The sequence below is a fragment of the Poecilia mexicana genome, unplaced genomic scaffold (assembly GCF_051168715.1).
Source record: "Poecilia mexicana isolate PSO_F unplaced genomic scaffold, ASM5116871v1 scaffold_19, whole genome shotgun sequence".
NCBI classification, from domain to species: Eukaryota; Metazoa; Chordata; class Actinopteri; order Cyprinodontiformes; family Poeciliidae; genus Poecilia; species Poecilia mexicana.
In genome coordinates, this window is record NW_028263388.1 from 15,029,249 (window position 1) to 15,046,367 (window position 17,119).

The window sequence follows — 17,119 nt, forward strand, 5'->3', positions numbered from 1 at the left end:
TGAACTACAATTAAAGTTTAAACTTAAACTGTTGTTGACATGTCAATAGATTTATGCTTCTTCTTGACGTTTGGCTGTCTAATAAAAGGCGTAAATAGGAGACATAAAAGGAGCACTCAGACATAAAAGTACTCCTGCTGTCCAGCAGGCGGCGCCTGGCTAACTTGGTCTACTGTGCGCAGTCGCAGTAGGAACCGTTGCGAGAGAATAAGGAAGCCATCCTCAGCTGCTATGAGTTTGTTTGTAGCTGTCGATTCATCATGAAAATAAATGAAAACACATTACTGGAGGGACACAGAGTGCTACTGGTTCCATATAATGAAGAGCATGTCCCCAGGTCAGTACCAGCTGTGATGGTTCGGGTTCTTTTGGTCCGTGCAGGACTGCTTTGGTTACCCCGTAGAAACGATACGTTTAACTAATTTTTTAGCTAAACATATTTAATTTGGTTCCAATATTAGTGATTTTTGAGACAAAGATGAACTCAAAATAAAACGGAACCACTTGCATAAATCAAAGTGTGTTTAAAATGCACTTCAACTTAAAAATAAATCAAACTACTCATTTTAAATAAGTTTTAACAGTAACCTACTTGTTTTACAAACCGACTACTACTATTAGTTTTTTCATAAATGACTTATTTTAACTGCAATAAATGTAACAAATATTTATTTTTAAAGATTATTGTTATTAATCATAAATAGTTCAAATCATTGGCCAATAATCAGTGCCGGTACGTCCTCTTGCTTTCCACAGATATCATGAGTGGATGAAATCTCCTGAGCTGCAGCAGCTGACTGCCTCAGAGCCGCTGAGCCTGCAGCAGGAGTACGACATGCAGAAGAGCTGGAGGGAAGACAATGACAGTACGGTGCCACAAACGCAAACAATAACTATGAACCAGTCAACGTTTAACAGATGTTTCACATTTGTTTTAATTTTCAAGCTGCAACTTTCCAGAATGCACATTTATTATCTTGGACAAGCAGCGCTGGGTGGACCCAGGTGTCGACGAGGAGCAGTGCATGGTGGGAGATGTCAACATCTTCCTGACCGACCCCTCAGATCCATTCTTGGCGGAGCTGGAGGTCATGATAGCAGGTGATGCACATTCTGCTTTTTGTTCAGAGCCTTATTCCAAAAATAGTTTTAAACATTTTGAATGATTTTGTTCCTCCCTCCCTGATTAGAGCCCAGTTACAGAGGAAGAGGCATCGGGAAGGAGGTGACTCGCATGATGATGAGCTACGGTGAGAAGCTGTTGCTGTTTGTCACATTAAAACCTAAACCTTCCATGTATTTTTTTTTTAAACAAATTTTTAGTGTATCAAAAGGCAAATGACTGCTATGAATGCAGCAGTATTTGGTTGGATATAACATTCCAGGTGTCATATTAAGGACATCAATCATAGCCAGGAAAGAGAACAGAGAGGAAAATGTTTATCGATTTGTATTAGCATCAACAGTTAAATGAAATATGTCCTGCTTTTCAAAATTTAAAAAAATGCGATCAAAACAAAATGGCTCAGAAATTTCACATTATCCCGTTCAAATAAATACATTTGCATTGATTTGGGAATTGTGTGTTCTTCATCAGGAATCACCAAACTCGGAGTCAAAAAGTTTCAAGCAAAAATTGGTCTGGACAACCAAGTCAGCATCTCCATGTTCAAGAAGCTGCAGTTTCAGGAGGTAAGGAGGAGGGAGACTTTAGGTCACTGTGCAGGAAGATCAGACGGTAATCGCCATCTCTGCAGGCGTCTGTGTGCAACGTCTTCAAAGAGGCGACCCTCGAGCTGATGGTGGACGACTCCGTTCGGACCAAGCTGCAGGAAGACGTGGCTTACATGAAGGAAAGGGACTACAAGCAAACATGCAGCAGCAGACATGAGCTGGTTCAGCAGTGAGGTGATCTACCGTGAGCTCCATCGTCCAACCATTATTTGTGAAACAGAAACACAGAGGCTTTACCTCCTTCCCTTGAGGAAGAGAGCTCTCGTTTTGGTCCAGATTGCTCCCCAGCAACCTCAACAAAATGCCTCCATGTACTAAACAGGAGGCTTTTGAAGGTCATCGTTTGCTGTATTCTATTAGAGTTGAAGAGGCTGAGTGTAGGAACACGCCACACTCTTCAGATGTTTATGAAAAGAAAGTTTGGACACATTGGATCCTTTTTTACTGCCATTTGATTGTTTCCTGATGCAAATTCCCAAGAACATAGAAAGATTTGGAAAAATTTATTGAACGTGTTCAGAGGCCGGCATAATGTAAATATTAAAGTTTTTATTTTAATTTTAGCAATATAAATTACTCATTGTCCAGGGACGACAGAATAATAGATTTTTCGCTAATTGTGGCATTTGTAGAATTGTTACTGTGCATTGTCCCTCCCAAATTAATAAAAATTTACATTTTTATTTTACTTTTATATACACTGGTTCTCTCATTCAGTTCCGAAATTTTAATGTAAAAACATATTTTCACACAGACAAATGTACTGGCTGCAGAAACATCTTTAAAAAAAAAATAATAAAAATCTTCAGCTTTTTTAATCCGTCTGAAATGTTTTAGCCATTCAATTTTTAATATGAATCCATGTTAAATTAGGGCAGGTAACCTTTAAGCTCTAGTGAAAACAATAGTTTGCTCCTCAGAAATGACATGAAAACTCACTTTCTTGCATCTTTGGCAAAAATGTGCCTGTTTTTTTATTTGTCATGTAGCAAAAATGACTCAATTACCAGCTGCAAGCATTTACAGCGTTCACCTGCGAGATTCGACAGGAACAGCGGCCTAGATGGAGAAGGCACTGCACATGCTCCGACAAGCTTTGGCACGCGCGCGCACACGTCTGACGACACTCCAGAGCAGCACAGACGTGTCCGCTTCACATTTAGCTGAACACCTCAAGGGCAGCCTCCGCTTCGATTAATGTAAAGTGCAAAACGCCGTCCACAGGGAGATATTTAGCTGATGTAAAGAAAACAGGCCATATAAAGATTTTGACAGTAATTCCATAGGAATAAGCCTCTGTGCAGGAACTTCCACATCCCGGCATCGCAAACGGGAACGACAATTTCCACATGTTAAAAAAACATCCCAGAGACACCAGGAAAAGCCTGCAGCTCTCGTCTCTGATGGCAGCGTTTAGTTCTTCGATGTTTGTGTGGACTCCAGGAGGTCCTTAGCAGCGGATGACAGATTGCGTAGCAGCTGTCTGACCACGCCCTCCTGCACTTTGGCCCAAGATAAACAGTCGTCCACGGCCGCATTGATCGGCACGCAGACCTCTTCCCTCCTCAGGTCGGTCAGCCGACATGCGGCAGCAACTCCGGCTATTCCCAGCGTCAGCAGGAGGAGGAGCTTAAAAATCCAGCCAACGAGAGAACGCTGTGATTTAGCTGCTGGTTTCACGTCGACCTTTTTATCTGTGAAGACATGAAAAGTGATGTTGAAGCTTCTTCAGCTTCTGAAGCCTCAGCTTTGTTTTTGGAAAGATGCAACAATCAGAATAAAACAAATTTTAGCCCCCACTTTTTGCTTGCCCATTCTTTTTCTTCTTCTCCTCGCTCTTCTTCTTCTGCTGCTCCTGCACAGCCTGAGCCGCCACCTGAGCGTTGTACTCCTTCCTTCTCCTCTCCTTTTCCTCTGCTTTCTCCCGTTTGCGAGCTTCCCTTTCTCTGGCCTCCCGCTCTTTCTGCTTCGCTTCCTTCTTCCTCTCCAGCTCTTAAGTGCAAAAACGACATAAGGTCATCTCCCTGTTCCCGATTCATCGTCACTGTGCAGATAAACGGGGCTCCGAGACATTTCGATCCATTTAGACAATGCAAATAGAGTGAATTTGTCTGTTTTATGGTTTCAGGCTTTAAATATGACAAACCACAGAGTTCAAAGAAAATAGAGAGGGATGGACAAACTAATCATCGGAAAAAATGGTGATTAAAGCCATTTTTCTTGACTCAAGAACAGTGGCGGTCATATGTAGCTTTATGGATTTCAAAATATCTCCAATAATAAAATCTTTCCTCTTTGGGGGCGGGGGAAACAAACAAACATTCAATTATCTACCTTTTTCTTTCAACAGGCGTTTCTCTCGTGCACGATCATAGTCTTCCTGTATGGCTCTCATGTGCTGTAGGACCTGAAACACACCGACATTGAGTTTTTATTTTTGAGCTAGCCTCAGTTAAGGTCAGAGAAACTGGTTCCACAAAGACTGGTATCATATTTTCCAAAAGACACATCTTAAAGATTCCCAAGACGTCAGGGAAAATATTATCAAAGGGCCGATGAGAGAAAGGTCTAATTGCATAAAAGGCGTGTATCATTATGTCAGCATTCAAACATGGAGGTAGTAGTGTAATGGTTTGTGGCTGCTTTGTTTCCTCACTACCTGGGCGATTTGCTCTAATTGATTGGAACCCTGAATTCTAGTGAAATTAAATCTTGATCTATTAACGTTTTCTGATGATGTTTTTAAAAAATGGGGAAAAGAAGAAATCTTTTAGTTCTTGTGTGTAAAGCAGCTGAATGTGTTGCAGCCACCTTAGAGGCACACTGTTTGCACTGCTTCTCATCCAGACAGTCTCCTGCTGCTTTGGCCAAACCAGGCTCCAGAGGATTATCCTTCAGATCGAGCCACTTCAGACTCTAAACAAAAGGAAAAAAATAAATAAATAAAATAAGTCAACAATACTGCTAATATGACACATATTAGCTGTATTTCAGGCTTTTTGGCACAACTGTACATATAAAATATGATCCTACCCACCCTGAGCTGAGAGAAGCTGACAGGCAGGACCATCAGCTTGTTGTTGTAAAGGTCCAGGTGTTGTAGGTTCACCAGGTTCCCCAGGTCATCTGGCAAACAGGTAAGCTGGTTTTTACTCAGGTCAAGCTTCACTAAATGGATGAGGCTGCAAAACTCTGGCTGCGTAAGAGAAATGGGGTAAAACAGACAACAATCACGTATCTGAACTGTGTAAGCAGAAGAAAAACTATATTGGATGGCGAGCAGCTGCAAATATACATTTTCAAGTTCTGCTACAACTGAGCTTAAGTCAAGGATTTGACTAGACAATTCTAATATCTTAATATGACTGAATTTAAACCAATAATTTAACTGTGGCTCTTGATGTGTATTTAGGGTCTTTCTCCTGCTGCTAGAAGGTGAACATACACACATCTTCCCATCAGCACTGACCAGAAAAGTATTCAATGATATTAATGTGTAAGTCACCACCACATTCACCATGAAGATGGTGTGGTCAGGCTGTAGCATAAGGTTTCCTCCATGCACAGTGTTTTTCATGGAGGATTTAAAGATCAGTTTATGTCTCATCTGACCAAAGCATCTTCTTCAGAGCACCTATGGATTTCTTTCAACAATGGTTTTATTCTTAGTGGTGCTATCTAGAGGAGCAGGCACCTATGCAAAGATCTGTCTGCCCTTTCTAGCGATTCAAGTCATTCAGGTCAAAAATTTAGCAATGTGTGTGTTTGATACTCACAGGAAGGGAGATGATGTTGTTACAAGAAAGGTCCACGACTGTGGCTTTAGGAAATAAAGACTGTAGGAGAAAACAAAGTAAGATTTAGATTAATACAAACAATTATGTTCCTAATCATGGTAACTTATTAAACTGCTTAAATATCTTAATTCCAAAGGATTTAACAGTGTTACTTTTTCAGTTTATTATTTCACAAGATGACTAGCATGTTGTCTTACATTGACTTCCTCCATTCAGTGTGCTAAACATGGCTAATAATAAAAAGAAAAATGCTAAAAAGCTTATTTAGGGAAAAGGCTAATGCTAATAGTGGGGGACAGTGCACTGCTAATGTTAATGCACTGCCTTCTGATTTTTACTTTTGTAAAAGTCAGATGTTTACTTTGTGGCACTTCGTTACCAGAATCTCTTAGCAACAGACTAACAACAAATATTGTTATTGTTCAAAAGACATAAGATTTCTTCTGCTCTTTTAAAATACTACTTATTTTATAGTACTTACTAGATTAACAAGAATTGTGCAGTTGGTGAATTTGGAAGAAAAGTCTTTTTTTTTTTCTTATTGGTGGCAAGTATATTATAAAAGTAAAAATCTGATTTATACTTCGTGGGAGTTCGTTACCAGAAAACGCGCTCATCTCTTAGCAACAGATTAACAACTAATATTGTTATTGTTCAAAACACATAAGATTTCTTCTCTTTTGAAATATTACTACTACTTACTACTTAATGTAATTTATTGTCTGCAGCCTGTTTATGTCTTTCATGGAGTGTTTACTATTTCTCTTTCTGAACATTTGTAAGTTTCACTGTTATTTGTTTTTCTAATATGTCTTTAAGCTTTTTAGATTATGAGATAGGCTGTCAGCAATGTAAGATATAAATAGAATTAAGGGACTGAAAATAAAATGTAATGGTATTAGAATTATGGCAGCAAACCAAACACAACACAAAGAACTTGGCACAGTTTTTCAACCAAACTAACCGACTTGAGTCCGGACCGACTTCTGAGTCGGGACCAGCCTCTGAGTCGCGAACGGCCTCTGAGTATGGACTAAAAAACATTGAAAGCCAAGACGCAGTAGTCTTTGACGACCAGGACATAAACAAATACTATCCATATATGAACGAAGGTGATCTAGTTTTGGAAGACATCGAATCAATAGACTTCGAAGACCTAAACAAGAATGAAGAGCCTGAGATAAAGCCTGCTATTGAGGTGAAGCCTGCTGTTGAGATAAAGCCTGATGTCAACAGAAACAGGATGTGTCGTGTTGAAGGGACGCTCTCCAGCAGAGAGGATGCACAACGCACCATATGTGGGAACACAAAAATATTCCCAATGCAGACAAACCTTAGTGCAATAACACCTTAGTGCAATTCCCATATGTGGGAACACAAAAATATTCCCAATGCAGACAAACCTTAGTGCTGAAAGCATGACAAAAATACCAAGATTTGGTCTTTTTGAATTTGCTTGAACTGGAGGACCTGCCTCCGAGTGAGGACCTGCCTCCGAGTTAGGACCATGCTCCGAGTAAAGACCTGCCTCCTTTGAATTGCCTTGTTGCTGAAAATGTGCTATATAAATAAAATTACCTTATCTTACCTTATCTCCTTAGAAAAGAAATTAACAACAAATACTGTTATTGTTAAAAAAACATAAGATTTCTTCTGCTCTTTTAAAATACTACTTATCTTACACTACTTAACAAGAATTGTTCAGATGGTGAATTTTGCAGAAAAGTGAAAAAGTTTTTTTGTTTTTTTTTGTTATTGGTGGTAAATATATTATAAAAAATCTGATTTATGCTTCGTGGCAGTTCATTACCAGAAAAACCCTCAACACTAAATTAATAACAAGTAATACTAAAAAATTTCTGAAGAAATTTAAATGGGGCCTGTCAAAGCGTGCCTGTCATTTGGACCCAAATCAGGTGTTCTGATGCTAAAACTTAGCAACAATGCTAAGCTTTGCTAACCTGTACCTGTGGAGAATTACAACCATGTGGACTAACATGGACTTATTCTATTCAATATGCTAAAATTAGTGTATAAGCTAACATTAGTGGCATGTGGGGTATCACTAGCATGTTCTCTTACTTTGACTTGCTCCATTCAGTATACTAATCATTGTTAATCAATAAAAAAATGCATTAACCTGGGAGGCAGGTTAGTTAGCTAGAAGGAAATAGCTAAAATGATTATTTTAGAGAAAAGGCTAATATTAGTGCACCCCTTAAATCCAATAGAAAAATCTGCAGTTTCAGCAATTACTCCATACGGCTAAGGCTATACAAACAAAAATAGAATCAATTGACATATTAGGAAGATGGTTATAATGTTATGACTGTTGGTGGATGTGTGTTGCACTGATGGATGATTTGGTTACAAAGAATGCACAAAATAATAAGATAATCGGAAAACACAGGAAGAGAGTACTGGATTTAAGTCTGTAAATCCATAAATTGAGGTTTTATTCGCAGATAAACGATTAAATAAAAGCTGCTGGGTGACTTACGAGCTCTCTGACTGGCACTTCACTCAGGTTGCACAGGCTCAGGTCCGCCTCATTCCCGCTGATTTTATCCTTCAGGTTTAACACTTTGGGTTTACTCATCCTGCAGTCTTGAAGGGAACACGGCAACAGAGTTCACCAGATTCAGAACCGAGTCAAACTGTTTTACTGCACACACTCCTGACAAGCAGACAACAGGAAACACAGTAAATCTTAACGCTTTACCTGACTGCTCACCTGGTACAACAGCCGGAGAAGAACTAAGTCCAATAATGACAAAAATGAGACAGAAATCGAGCGTTTCGGGGTGTAAATATAAGCCAATCGAAGAATAATCTCTGTTAGAGTTGTATATTTGGAGCTCTGACTGCCTCTCAATGAAAATCCACGTCATTGGTTGAGCAACGTGGCAACGCTAACGAGACAGCGCCCTCTACCGTGGCGGAGGACACAGCAGCGGCTTTTCTTTAGTTTTTCCTCAAAGCTTTATAAATATATATTTTAAATATATATTTTTCTTTTTATAAAAATAAAATCATAAGTAATGTACAACAAGCGCATGCATTTAAAAATAAGCACCATTAAGAATGTCTGCATAATTTAAAGAGAGACTTCACTGGCACAGAAAGACTTAGTCTTTAAAGCATGTCATGCACCTAAATGAATGATAATTTTAACGTTGAAGTAGGCTGGTTGCTTACCTGACCATTTACAGTATCTAATAATTTCCATATATATTTATTTTCCATATAAAAACAAAAGTATGGCTGCCTTTTGTAGAAAACGATTACACAATTATTTTTTGTAAAATAACTTTTAACACAAAATGTATCAAACAAATGTATTTTTTGATGTATTTAAAAGGGATTGAATAATATTTTCCTATCTATGATTTTTTTTAGTCAACCAAGCGCTACACCGTCACAACAACATGGAAAATTGCAGCTATACTTGTAATAATTTCATCCTCTTCGTCAAGATATTTGTACATATCTTTAACTATCACAATAATGGAAGAAGCTGCAAATTAAACCAGAAAATGATTAATCTAATCCTCCCATGAGCGTTTCTTGCTTTAGGGTTGTCTCTTTTAGTGAATATCCAGAAAATCATGGCATCCAGTCATGGATGATAAACAATAGAAGAAATAAAAGTGGTTATTTCAAAGTAATCCAAAGGATTTAGCACAACTTCTCATCTGTCTAAGCCAAATAAATGATGTTACACAACATCTCCTTCAGAGTGATGGGGCCAGATGGGCAGTCAGTTTACATGCCTGGAGACATGTCTGAGTCTCTTCCATTCATAAGTCTTCCACAGAGGCTTTAAAGAAAAACCTCTGTAAGCTTCAAATGTGAAAAGCATGGTGCAAGAAAAAAATCATCCAACATTGTCAGAGAGGCAGAAATTTTCTGCTGTTGTCTAAAGAGAGTATTTTTGTTGAGAGGAGATATCAAAAACTCCTAATGGAATAACTTTATGTTGACTATTTTTTTTTTATTAGTTATTTTTCCATTTTAATAAAGACAAACAAACAAAAAAGGGAGACAAAAGAAACATTTTCCACACAACATTAACGTTACAATACACCAGCTCAAAACAAACAAACAAAAAATAAATAAATAATAATAATTAAATAATTAAAGTAATAAAATAAAGCAGACACATTAATGCAATATATTATGTAAGGCTACGTGAAAAAATAGCAGAAATATCAAGACCAGTATACAATATAAAGGGATCCCAAATATTATGAAACATATCATCTCTATTATGTAATTTACTGGTTAAAAAGTCCAATGACACATATTCAAGGACAGTCCGTTGCCATTGTGTTATGGATGGGACCTTATCTGTTATCCAGTTCAAAAGGACACATTTTCTAGCGCAGAATGTAAGCATCCTGTACAGATGTTTTTCACAATTCTTCTTAAGGCTGTTGTTTGTCACTCCCAGTAACATATACATTGGATTACACTCAGTGCTAACGGAGAAGATCTTGTCCAACTCTTTCTTTATACTGAACCAGAATTGTTGAATTTTCCTACAGGACCAAAGACAGTGAGTTAGATTACCCACCTCTATTTTACATTTGGGGCAAAGCGGAGAAAGGTCTGGATTAAATCGATGACGCAGATATGGAGATATATGGGCCCGATGTAAAATTTTAAGTTGAATAGCTTTAACCTTATTACAAACACTTAAATATTTTGCGTTTTCCCAAGCTTCATCCCAAGCCTCGTTGCTGATCTCTATGGCTAGCTCTTTTTCCCATGTCTCCTTTAAGGCAGACAATTTAGTAACCCCTAATTCTTTTAATAAACTATAACAGGTCTTAGTAGAACTTGTAATTTTTGGTTTAAATAATTGATTTTCACAATCAGAGACATTTTGGTTGATGAGAATTGTTGTGTTCTTCAAAATGTAGTCCCTCACCTGTAAATACCGGAAAAAATCATGTCTGTGAATATTATATTTGGTAAATAACTGATCAAAGGACATCAAGTTTGGCCCGTCCATTAAATCAGAAAGAACAGATATGCCTTTTGTTGCCCATACTTGAAAGCCAGAGTCGTAAATCCCAGGTAAAAAAAGGGGATTATCACATAATGGGGTGAAAAGAGATGTTAGGCTAGACCTGCCCTCAAGCTTTTGAATTACTTGCCAAGCTTTAACAGTAGATAAGGTGAGAGGATTACTACAACACAACATGTTGACTATTTTAATATGTGCAGTTCAAAATTCCCTTGTTTGTTAGAGGAGAATCGGCAGAGAGGATCAAGGTGATAGAAAGGCGGCGGTAACTTAATTAAACCACTCAATAAAATCAAGGGATGCAAAATATAATCTCTGAATTTACAACATTTTGAACTTTAAAGAAGATGAGCTACAGCTGCAAAAAAAACCAGACAACTGGGATCATAATTCACAAAGACTCACCAACATTGAACAGAAACAGATTGCAAAAATATTGCCTGATCCAATTAATCTTTATTTCAGCTGCAATAATCTCATGATGTAGAATCAGACCTTGGTGTGAACAAGGTCAACCATGGATCCAACCTATAAAAAAAAACAAACAAACAGAAAAAACAGACTACCGTGTCATGCAGAACCACATTTCCATCTTAGCTTCAGTCAAATCGTTGTGAAGCCAGTGAAAATGAATCAGCTCCTCTGTGCGGCTCCAGACCACTTAGGGATTTTAAAGCCAAGCCAATGATTTCGCCGCAGCACCGGGCTCACAGTGAACTCCCACCACAGGGTAAAACCAAATAATCTGCAGCCCCACTGCCAGTGGCAGCTGTTGCCTGGGCACATGTCCAAAAGAGGAGGAGAAGGATGGCACAAAAGAGTCGCATCCTGCCAACGCATCAAAGATGTGACTGTCAGTAATTCCAACACTGTTTCCCTGGAGATGGTTGCTTTCTCTCCTTGGTGGTAAAAGTTGTGTGAGGCTGTGAGAGGGCAGTAAAAGAAGGCTGACACAGGGAGGCATTGTTTTATGTGCCATGACCTTTGTACGCAGGGCGGTCTGTGATTACAGCTTCTCTGTACTGTTACTGTCCTACATATTCACTCTTTTTCTTTTGGAAACAAGTGCTTTCTACCTTCCTATTTCAAGTTGTTGAATTTTATGACGTCTTACGCCTGGAATATTCAGTCGGAAAACCGACAGCTTTTCAAAATGAAAATCTGAGGCCTGTGACGCGTTCATGCTTTGGAGAACCACCATCTGTTGACAGTTTTCCAAACTCCTCATGTTTTTATTTACATAAAACTGCCGCTCTATCCTAAATTTTTTATTTTTTTTTTAAATTGCCTATTAGTTTGCGTGTAGGAGTCATCATTAACCCTATAATCAAAATAAGATGTTCTGTTAACACTTTTTTTTCCTCCTGTGTTCTGCAGTTAATTTTTGTCTATAAAAACAGGTCATGTCTTTGCTAGTGTTTATTTACATGACAGCAGATGGCTGTTGTGAGCAGACAGGTTGCATTTCAGGACTGGGCTCCGCTCCGCAGCGCCCCCGTCCGGCCTGCCGCTGCACTGCGCGGAGAAGCTGTGCGTGTGTGAGTGTGCGTGTGTATGCGTGTGTGCCCGGTGAGCGACTGCCGCTGAAGAGACAACACCGCTGTCTGCTGTCAGGTAAGAAAACCGCCGACACATTTCCTTCATTTCACCAAATTAATCAGCGAGTCATCACTTGGTGATCGAAGACCGAGGCACAGACGCGAGCGGGACGCAGCGTCGTCTTTTCTCCATCGGCATTCCTTGTCTTGTCACTTAATATATTTGTGTGAGGTGGGAGAGGTTTGGCCTCCATGCGTTTCTACGGCCAGAAACATCCCGCTCAGGACTAAAAAAACGCCTTTTCTTGCATCGTCTGTCCGCGCATCTCCTCCTGCAGCCGCGTTTTCTTTCTTTCTTTTTCTTTTTCTTTTTTTTTTGTCTCACACGTTTTCAGTTGTTTTTATTTTTGTGCACCATGCGCCGTCTCCATCCTCCTCATCGATCCTCTCCCACAATAAAGGCAGAAACGTGTTTGTGTTGCAGCCATCATCGCTCCAGCCCCGGAGCAGCAGTCGCCTCCCCGTGGCCTCGGCATTTCGCGTGTTTTCTCCTCGTTCCCCGCAGGGATCAAATAAAAATGTCTCCACCATCCTTCTCGGCGCAGGTCCCCCGTCCTTGAACGCTCTAACGGCGCTAATCCGCCGGAATATTTATAATCTTGTTATTGCGAGGTCTCAGGAGGACAGTGATGTCATGTTTTTCGGTGTTATTTACTCCTGTTTGGTGTCTGTGCGCGGTGCTTTTGTTGTCTCCGTCGTCTGCTTTGAGCTCAGCGCGTTAGTGTGAATTTTAGGCAGTGAAGCCGTTCACGTTGCTTTCCTTGCTGCCCGTTATTCTGGATCTTTCGCTTCTTTCTTGCACCTCGGGGCCCGAATGGTTTCTCATGCATTTTTTTTTTCTTTTTTCCTCCCTCACCTGTAAACATGCATTAAATTCTGCATCTTAATCATTGCAAAACACGACACCCCCTTATCCCCCGGTTCCCCACCTGACTGCACTGATTATGTGTGTCTTTTGTGTTTTTATATAATGACATTTATTTAAGTGGGCCGTCAGCAGCCTGTGCGCCTGTGCCAAGCCCATTTTTCATTTGCTCAACAGTGCAGCGAGCCAGCTTGCTTAACTGTCACATATGGACTCCACGGTAATCCACCTGAGGTCAGTGGACACAATCTGAGCCGGAGAGCCTTTAAACGTGACCCCTTTGTGTGCTTTAATTGGCTGTTTTTAATGCAATAACACCTGCGGGTTTGTTGAGCTGCATGGATTTGGCGTCGGACACACCTTGTCCTCCATCCTCTCCATCTCATACTTGCAAAGCATTGATGTTTTATTTTTTCTTCTTCTGCACGGAGCGGGCATGTTGTAGTCTGTAACCGCAGCTTGGAGCCGCTCCAACTTGCCAGGTGATCCAGTGGAAGAAGAAGAAGAAAAAAAAGACGCTTCGGTGCCATCTTGTTAACGCTCCGATATACTCTTATTTCTGCAAGTTTCTGCAGCACTTTGGCTGGGATTGTTACTCTAGTGACGCTCAGGAATGCTCACACAGACACGGACAACTCCTCCCCTCTAAACTTTAGTGAAAACAGTGACTCTTCTGGACAGATGCAATTTACAGAGGCAGAATTGAACTGAATTTATTCTCTCTTTGTTTTAGCTTCTCATTGGCGCAAATATGGATACGTTTTGTCAGAGAGTATGTTTGCTCAGCGTGGCTATTTTAAGTTCAAGATTTTCCTTTGTGTCTAGGTTCAATCAGAAGCACGTACAAACTCAGGTTTGCACACATTTAGCAAATAACAAATCTTTTCATGAGTTTTCTCTCTGTGCTGAACTCCACTTCTATATTTGTCCAAATTAGAGTTCCTTTACTGCAAAGGGGCAACCAACAGTTATTGTTTCTGGTCATGCCTTCTTACATTTAATCCAACAGATAATGTTACTAACAGTTTAAATATAATAACATTTAATCAACAATCACAAATTTACAATAAGCTATTGCAAAAAAGAGGTATAAAAACAAACAAAAATGTAAATTTCTAATATATTTTGTCTCATTTGGCATCTTTGTAGTATTTACAGTTTCCTTTAGTAGCTGTTCTATTGTTTTCTGTGCTCATATGCAGCATATTTCAATATAGTTCAGTTCAAGCTTTTGTTCCCATACTTCTTACAAATTTCAACATGTGCATAAACTATAATGAGACAAATATTTTGGCAGTAATACTTTTAGTTTAGTTTTAACCACTTTTCAACAAAACATCAGTTATGTGAGGCTTTTTTGTTGGATGTTTATTTAATTAATGTGTTAAGAAAACATTCAGAATATATTTAATTACATTTCCAAACATGTCCTTGTTTGTCACAAAATGAATAACTTTTTTTTTTCTTTTACTCCCCCTCATGTTAAGCATCTGTTGGACACATGTCAGGTTTCGCTGCAGCTTCACTCCATGTGCTGCTTGTGGAGTAAAACCATTATGAGGATGCCATTACCAGATGCTCCTCCTCGTTGATAATCCAGTGCATTCCTGCTCCCCCTCCACCCTTTTGGGAGGAGCTGCAGCACATGTGTCATGCAATCATCGTTTGTGCTGTTATGTAATTGTTTGAAATGTTTTTTTATTCAGGACCCTTAAAGGAGCAGAGCTCTCAGGCTCTAAAGTGGAAGATTTTTGTGCACTGAACAAGGGTCTAATTCACTTTTATAATTCAAATTTCTTTTTTTTTTTTGTCTAAGCTCATGTTTTTAGTTGAGCGACTGTTTGATAAATCATAAATCAAAAAATAAATCACAAAATAAATAGTGCAAGAGAGCTTTAATATTTACAGTTTTGCATTGTGGTTCATCTGATGGTTAATGTGAAGAAAACCACATTATAAATTTTCCTCAGTTGTCTATGTCCATGTGTTCTTGGAGGGCCACACAGGAGACCTGCTGCTTGTCTCCAGGGGTAACGCTACATATTGTAATATATATTTTTGAAAACTGCTGCTTGAGCTTTGAACAAGTCATTCTTCTCAAAATATTCATGCAGAATTTGGGATCACAAAGTTTAGTTATGTTGCTGCACGTTGGTGTTGCTCTAACATGATCTTTTGTTTGAAGGAAATTCACATTTCAAATGAAATAGTTACAATATGACATCACTGCAGAAATAAAAACGAAATCTAATTCAAAATAAATGAAATCCAGACACACAGTATACAAACACTAATGGATATCAATGATATATTGAATATTGAAACAGAAATAGAAAACTAGACTATAATATGAGCTTATAAACTAATAAACATATTAGAGCTTGAATGGTTTAAAAGCTAACAAAGTGATTTAGTGCCAAGGTATAATATAAAGTGAATAAAATACTTTTGTTTTAGTTTCTGAACACTTAGGATCATTCAGCCTAGTAACTCTGTCACACTATATGAACTGTGGACATGTCAAAAACTTGTCCTGCATGAGTGATGCATCACTACGTATATTTAAAAATGAACTGAAACTCAAATGTCGCAGAAATGATCCAATAATAGCATTAGCTAATCTCACACTTTTCCATCCAATCGCTGCCGAATCTAAAGGAGAAACTGAGAGCTTAACCTACCTTCTGATTAGTTTATATAATAATTATCTGACTCTTTGGGACGGTGACAGAGCACTAATACTTCATACCCAAAACAGTATTTTGACTCTTAAATAAGGAACAAATACCACACCCTGATCCCAATATACATTTTCAAGTTTTCAGTATGGGGCGCATCGGAAGCCTCACACACACTTCAGAGATTTCGTAGGACTTGATGTTCAACAAAATCCCTCTCATTTCCTCATTTGCATTTGTGTAACACTATATTAGTGAGTAAAAAGTGAGCAGAATAACATTGTAACTGAAAATATACATTTAAGCAAGATAGAGAGTTTATACATATTTAAAGATGATTAAAAATTCGAATCAAGAGACTTTCCTTGTTTGTCGAGACTCACTCAGCGAAACACTGAGAGGCCCTTTTAGGCTTTAGTCCAAAAGTGACCACATCCAGCAGCCGGCCTCACGTTGGACGGCTCTGCCCTGAGAGCTTAGGCTGGCAGAACCGCCAACGTCATTCAAATTACTTCTTTGGATTGTATCTGGTATGTCTTTATCCTGCGTTTGACCACAAAGCTGGAACATTCAAGCAACTTTTGGATTTATATGGATTTATTATTCATATTCCAAATACAAAAAACAGTTATTTTGTTTTAGCTTCCTAAACATGTTATCTTCCTGCCCCTCTCTTTGTATTGTAGGAAGTGATACAGCATGGCCGTGTCACTCTTTGATCATTTACCAATTAATTTATCCTAAGCAGACGATGGTGCGACACCCAAGTTATGCTTTGCATTGATTAACTTTTAGGGTTTACATTTTAAATTGATTCTCTGTGAAAACTGTATTTTCCCTCCTGTATGTTTGCATTTACTCCAAGCTGAAAACAGAGAGGAAAAGCTGACAGAGCTCTAACATCCGTCAGAAAAAGCTTCTCCTCGTCAGACAGAAGACGAAAAGGCACAGCAGGCCTTAAAACTCTGCTGTTCTGCTCGGTTAATTAGCAGCATGCTGATTGAAGTCTGTGGCTCATTGCTCTCGCAGAACTGTGCGCTTAGATGTGTTCTTGTCTCCGAGCATTCGGCAGTTAAACGATTTGCACAATTAAACCTCGAGAGTTCCTCATGTTTTGAATTCCTCATTGAAAGACTGTGGTTTAAAGATATTCGGCGTGTCTTAAACTCCTCTTCAAACTGGAAGGGAAAGTCGATTATGTCTCGTTTGTTTTTCTTTTTGTTTTTTTGTTGTTGTTTTTTAAGAAGGGCGATGTAACTTTGAAGGAGAACAAAGCATGTGGAGAGTGGGTGCGGTTGGCGTCATTAGACACAAAACTGCAGCGTGTTTGCGTTCATCACTTATGAGCAAAAAAAAAAAAAAAAAGAAAGAAAGAAAGAAAAAAAACAATGCATCCTGGCCCGGTCTTGCAAGAC

At 38.9% G+C, this 17,119-nt stretch overlaps 3 protein-coding genes across 11 annotated transcripts in view; 2 read left to right on the plus strand and 1 right to left on the minus strand.

Moving 5' to 3' along the window:
- The first annotated feature begins 140 nt into the window (after positions 1–140).
- nat9 (N-acetyltransferase 9) lies at positions 141–2,430 on the plus strand. Its single transcript, XM_015005581.2, has 6 exons — positions 141–337; positions 757–866; positions 961–1,101; positions 1,191–1,250; positions 1,598–1,692; positions 1,758–2,430. Exons 1-6 carry the CDS (start codon positions 261–263, stop codon positions 1,905–1,907), a joined length of 633 nt encoding a protein of 210 aa, XP_014861067.2. The 5' UTR covers positions 141–260; the 3' UTR covers positions 1,908–2,430.
- A 243-nt stretch (positions 2,431–2,673) lies between these two features.
- lrrc59 (leucine rich repeat containing 59) lies at positions 2,674–8,438 on the minus strand. 2 transcript variants are annotated; one of them, XM_088016339.1, is made up of 8 exons: positions 8,266–8,438; positions 8,032–8,138; positions 5,511–5,570; positions 4,772–4,930; positions 4,546–4,650; positions 4,069–4,141; positions 3,535–3,726; positions 2,674–3,428 (listed from the first exon to the last, which is right to left on the minus strand). In XM_088016339.1, exons 1-8 carry the CDS (start codon positions 8,420–8,422, stop codon positions 3,148–3,150), a joined length of 1,134 nt encoding a protein of 377 aa, XP_087872465.1. In that variant the 5' UTR covers positions 8,423–8,438; the 3' UTR covers positions 2,674–3,147. The 2 variants fall into 2 exon arrangements, with proteins under 2 accessions (XP_087872465.1, XP_087872464.1); XM_088016338.1 differs by having other exon boundaries at positions 8,254–8,438.
- A 1,697-nt stretch (positions 8,439–10,135) lies between these two features.
- Positions 10,136–17,119, plus strand: part of mapta (microtubule-associated protein tau a) — a 35,171-nt gene continuing 28,187 nt past the window's right edge. For 2 of the 8 annotated variants that reach the window (XM_014969374.2, XM_088016332.1), the window contains exon 1: positions 10,141–12,177. The gene's annotated coding sequence lies outside the window, so the exon portion shown is untranslated. Of the gene's footprint in view, positions 12,178–17,119 lie in introns of all 8 variants that reach the window. The other 6 variants (XM_088016337.1, XM_088016333.1, XM_088016335.1 and 3 more) reach the window with 6 other exon arrangements.

Excerpts from the sequence above, each read along its gene's own strand:
- lrrc59 (XM_088016338.1), bottom strand. The coding sequence starts at position 8,422 with ATGACGTGGATTTTCATTGAGAGGCAGTCAGAGCTCCAAATATACAAC. Across the intron at positions 4,931-5,510 it reads ACAACATCATCTCCCTTCCT|CCAGAGTTTTGCAGCCTCAT; the intron begins GTGAGTATCAAA and ends TCTCTTACGCAG. Across the intron at positions 4,651-4,771 it reads TCAGCTTCTCTCAGCTCAGG|AGTCTGAAGTGGCTCGATCT; the intron begins GTGGGTAGGATC and ends CCTTTTGTTTAG.
- nat9 (XM_015005581.2), top strand. The coding sequence starts at position 261 with ATGAAAATAAATGAAAACACATTACTGGAGGGACACAGAGTGCTACTG. Across the intron at positions 867-960 it reads CTGGAGGGAAGACAATGACA|AATGCACATTTATTATCTTG; the intron begins GTACGGTGCCAC and ends GCAACTTTCCAG. Across the intron at positions 1,693-1,757 it reads AGAAGCTGCAGTTTCAGGAG|GCGTCTGTGTGCAACGTCTT; the intron begins GTAAGGAGGAGG and ends CCATCTCTGCAG.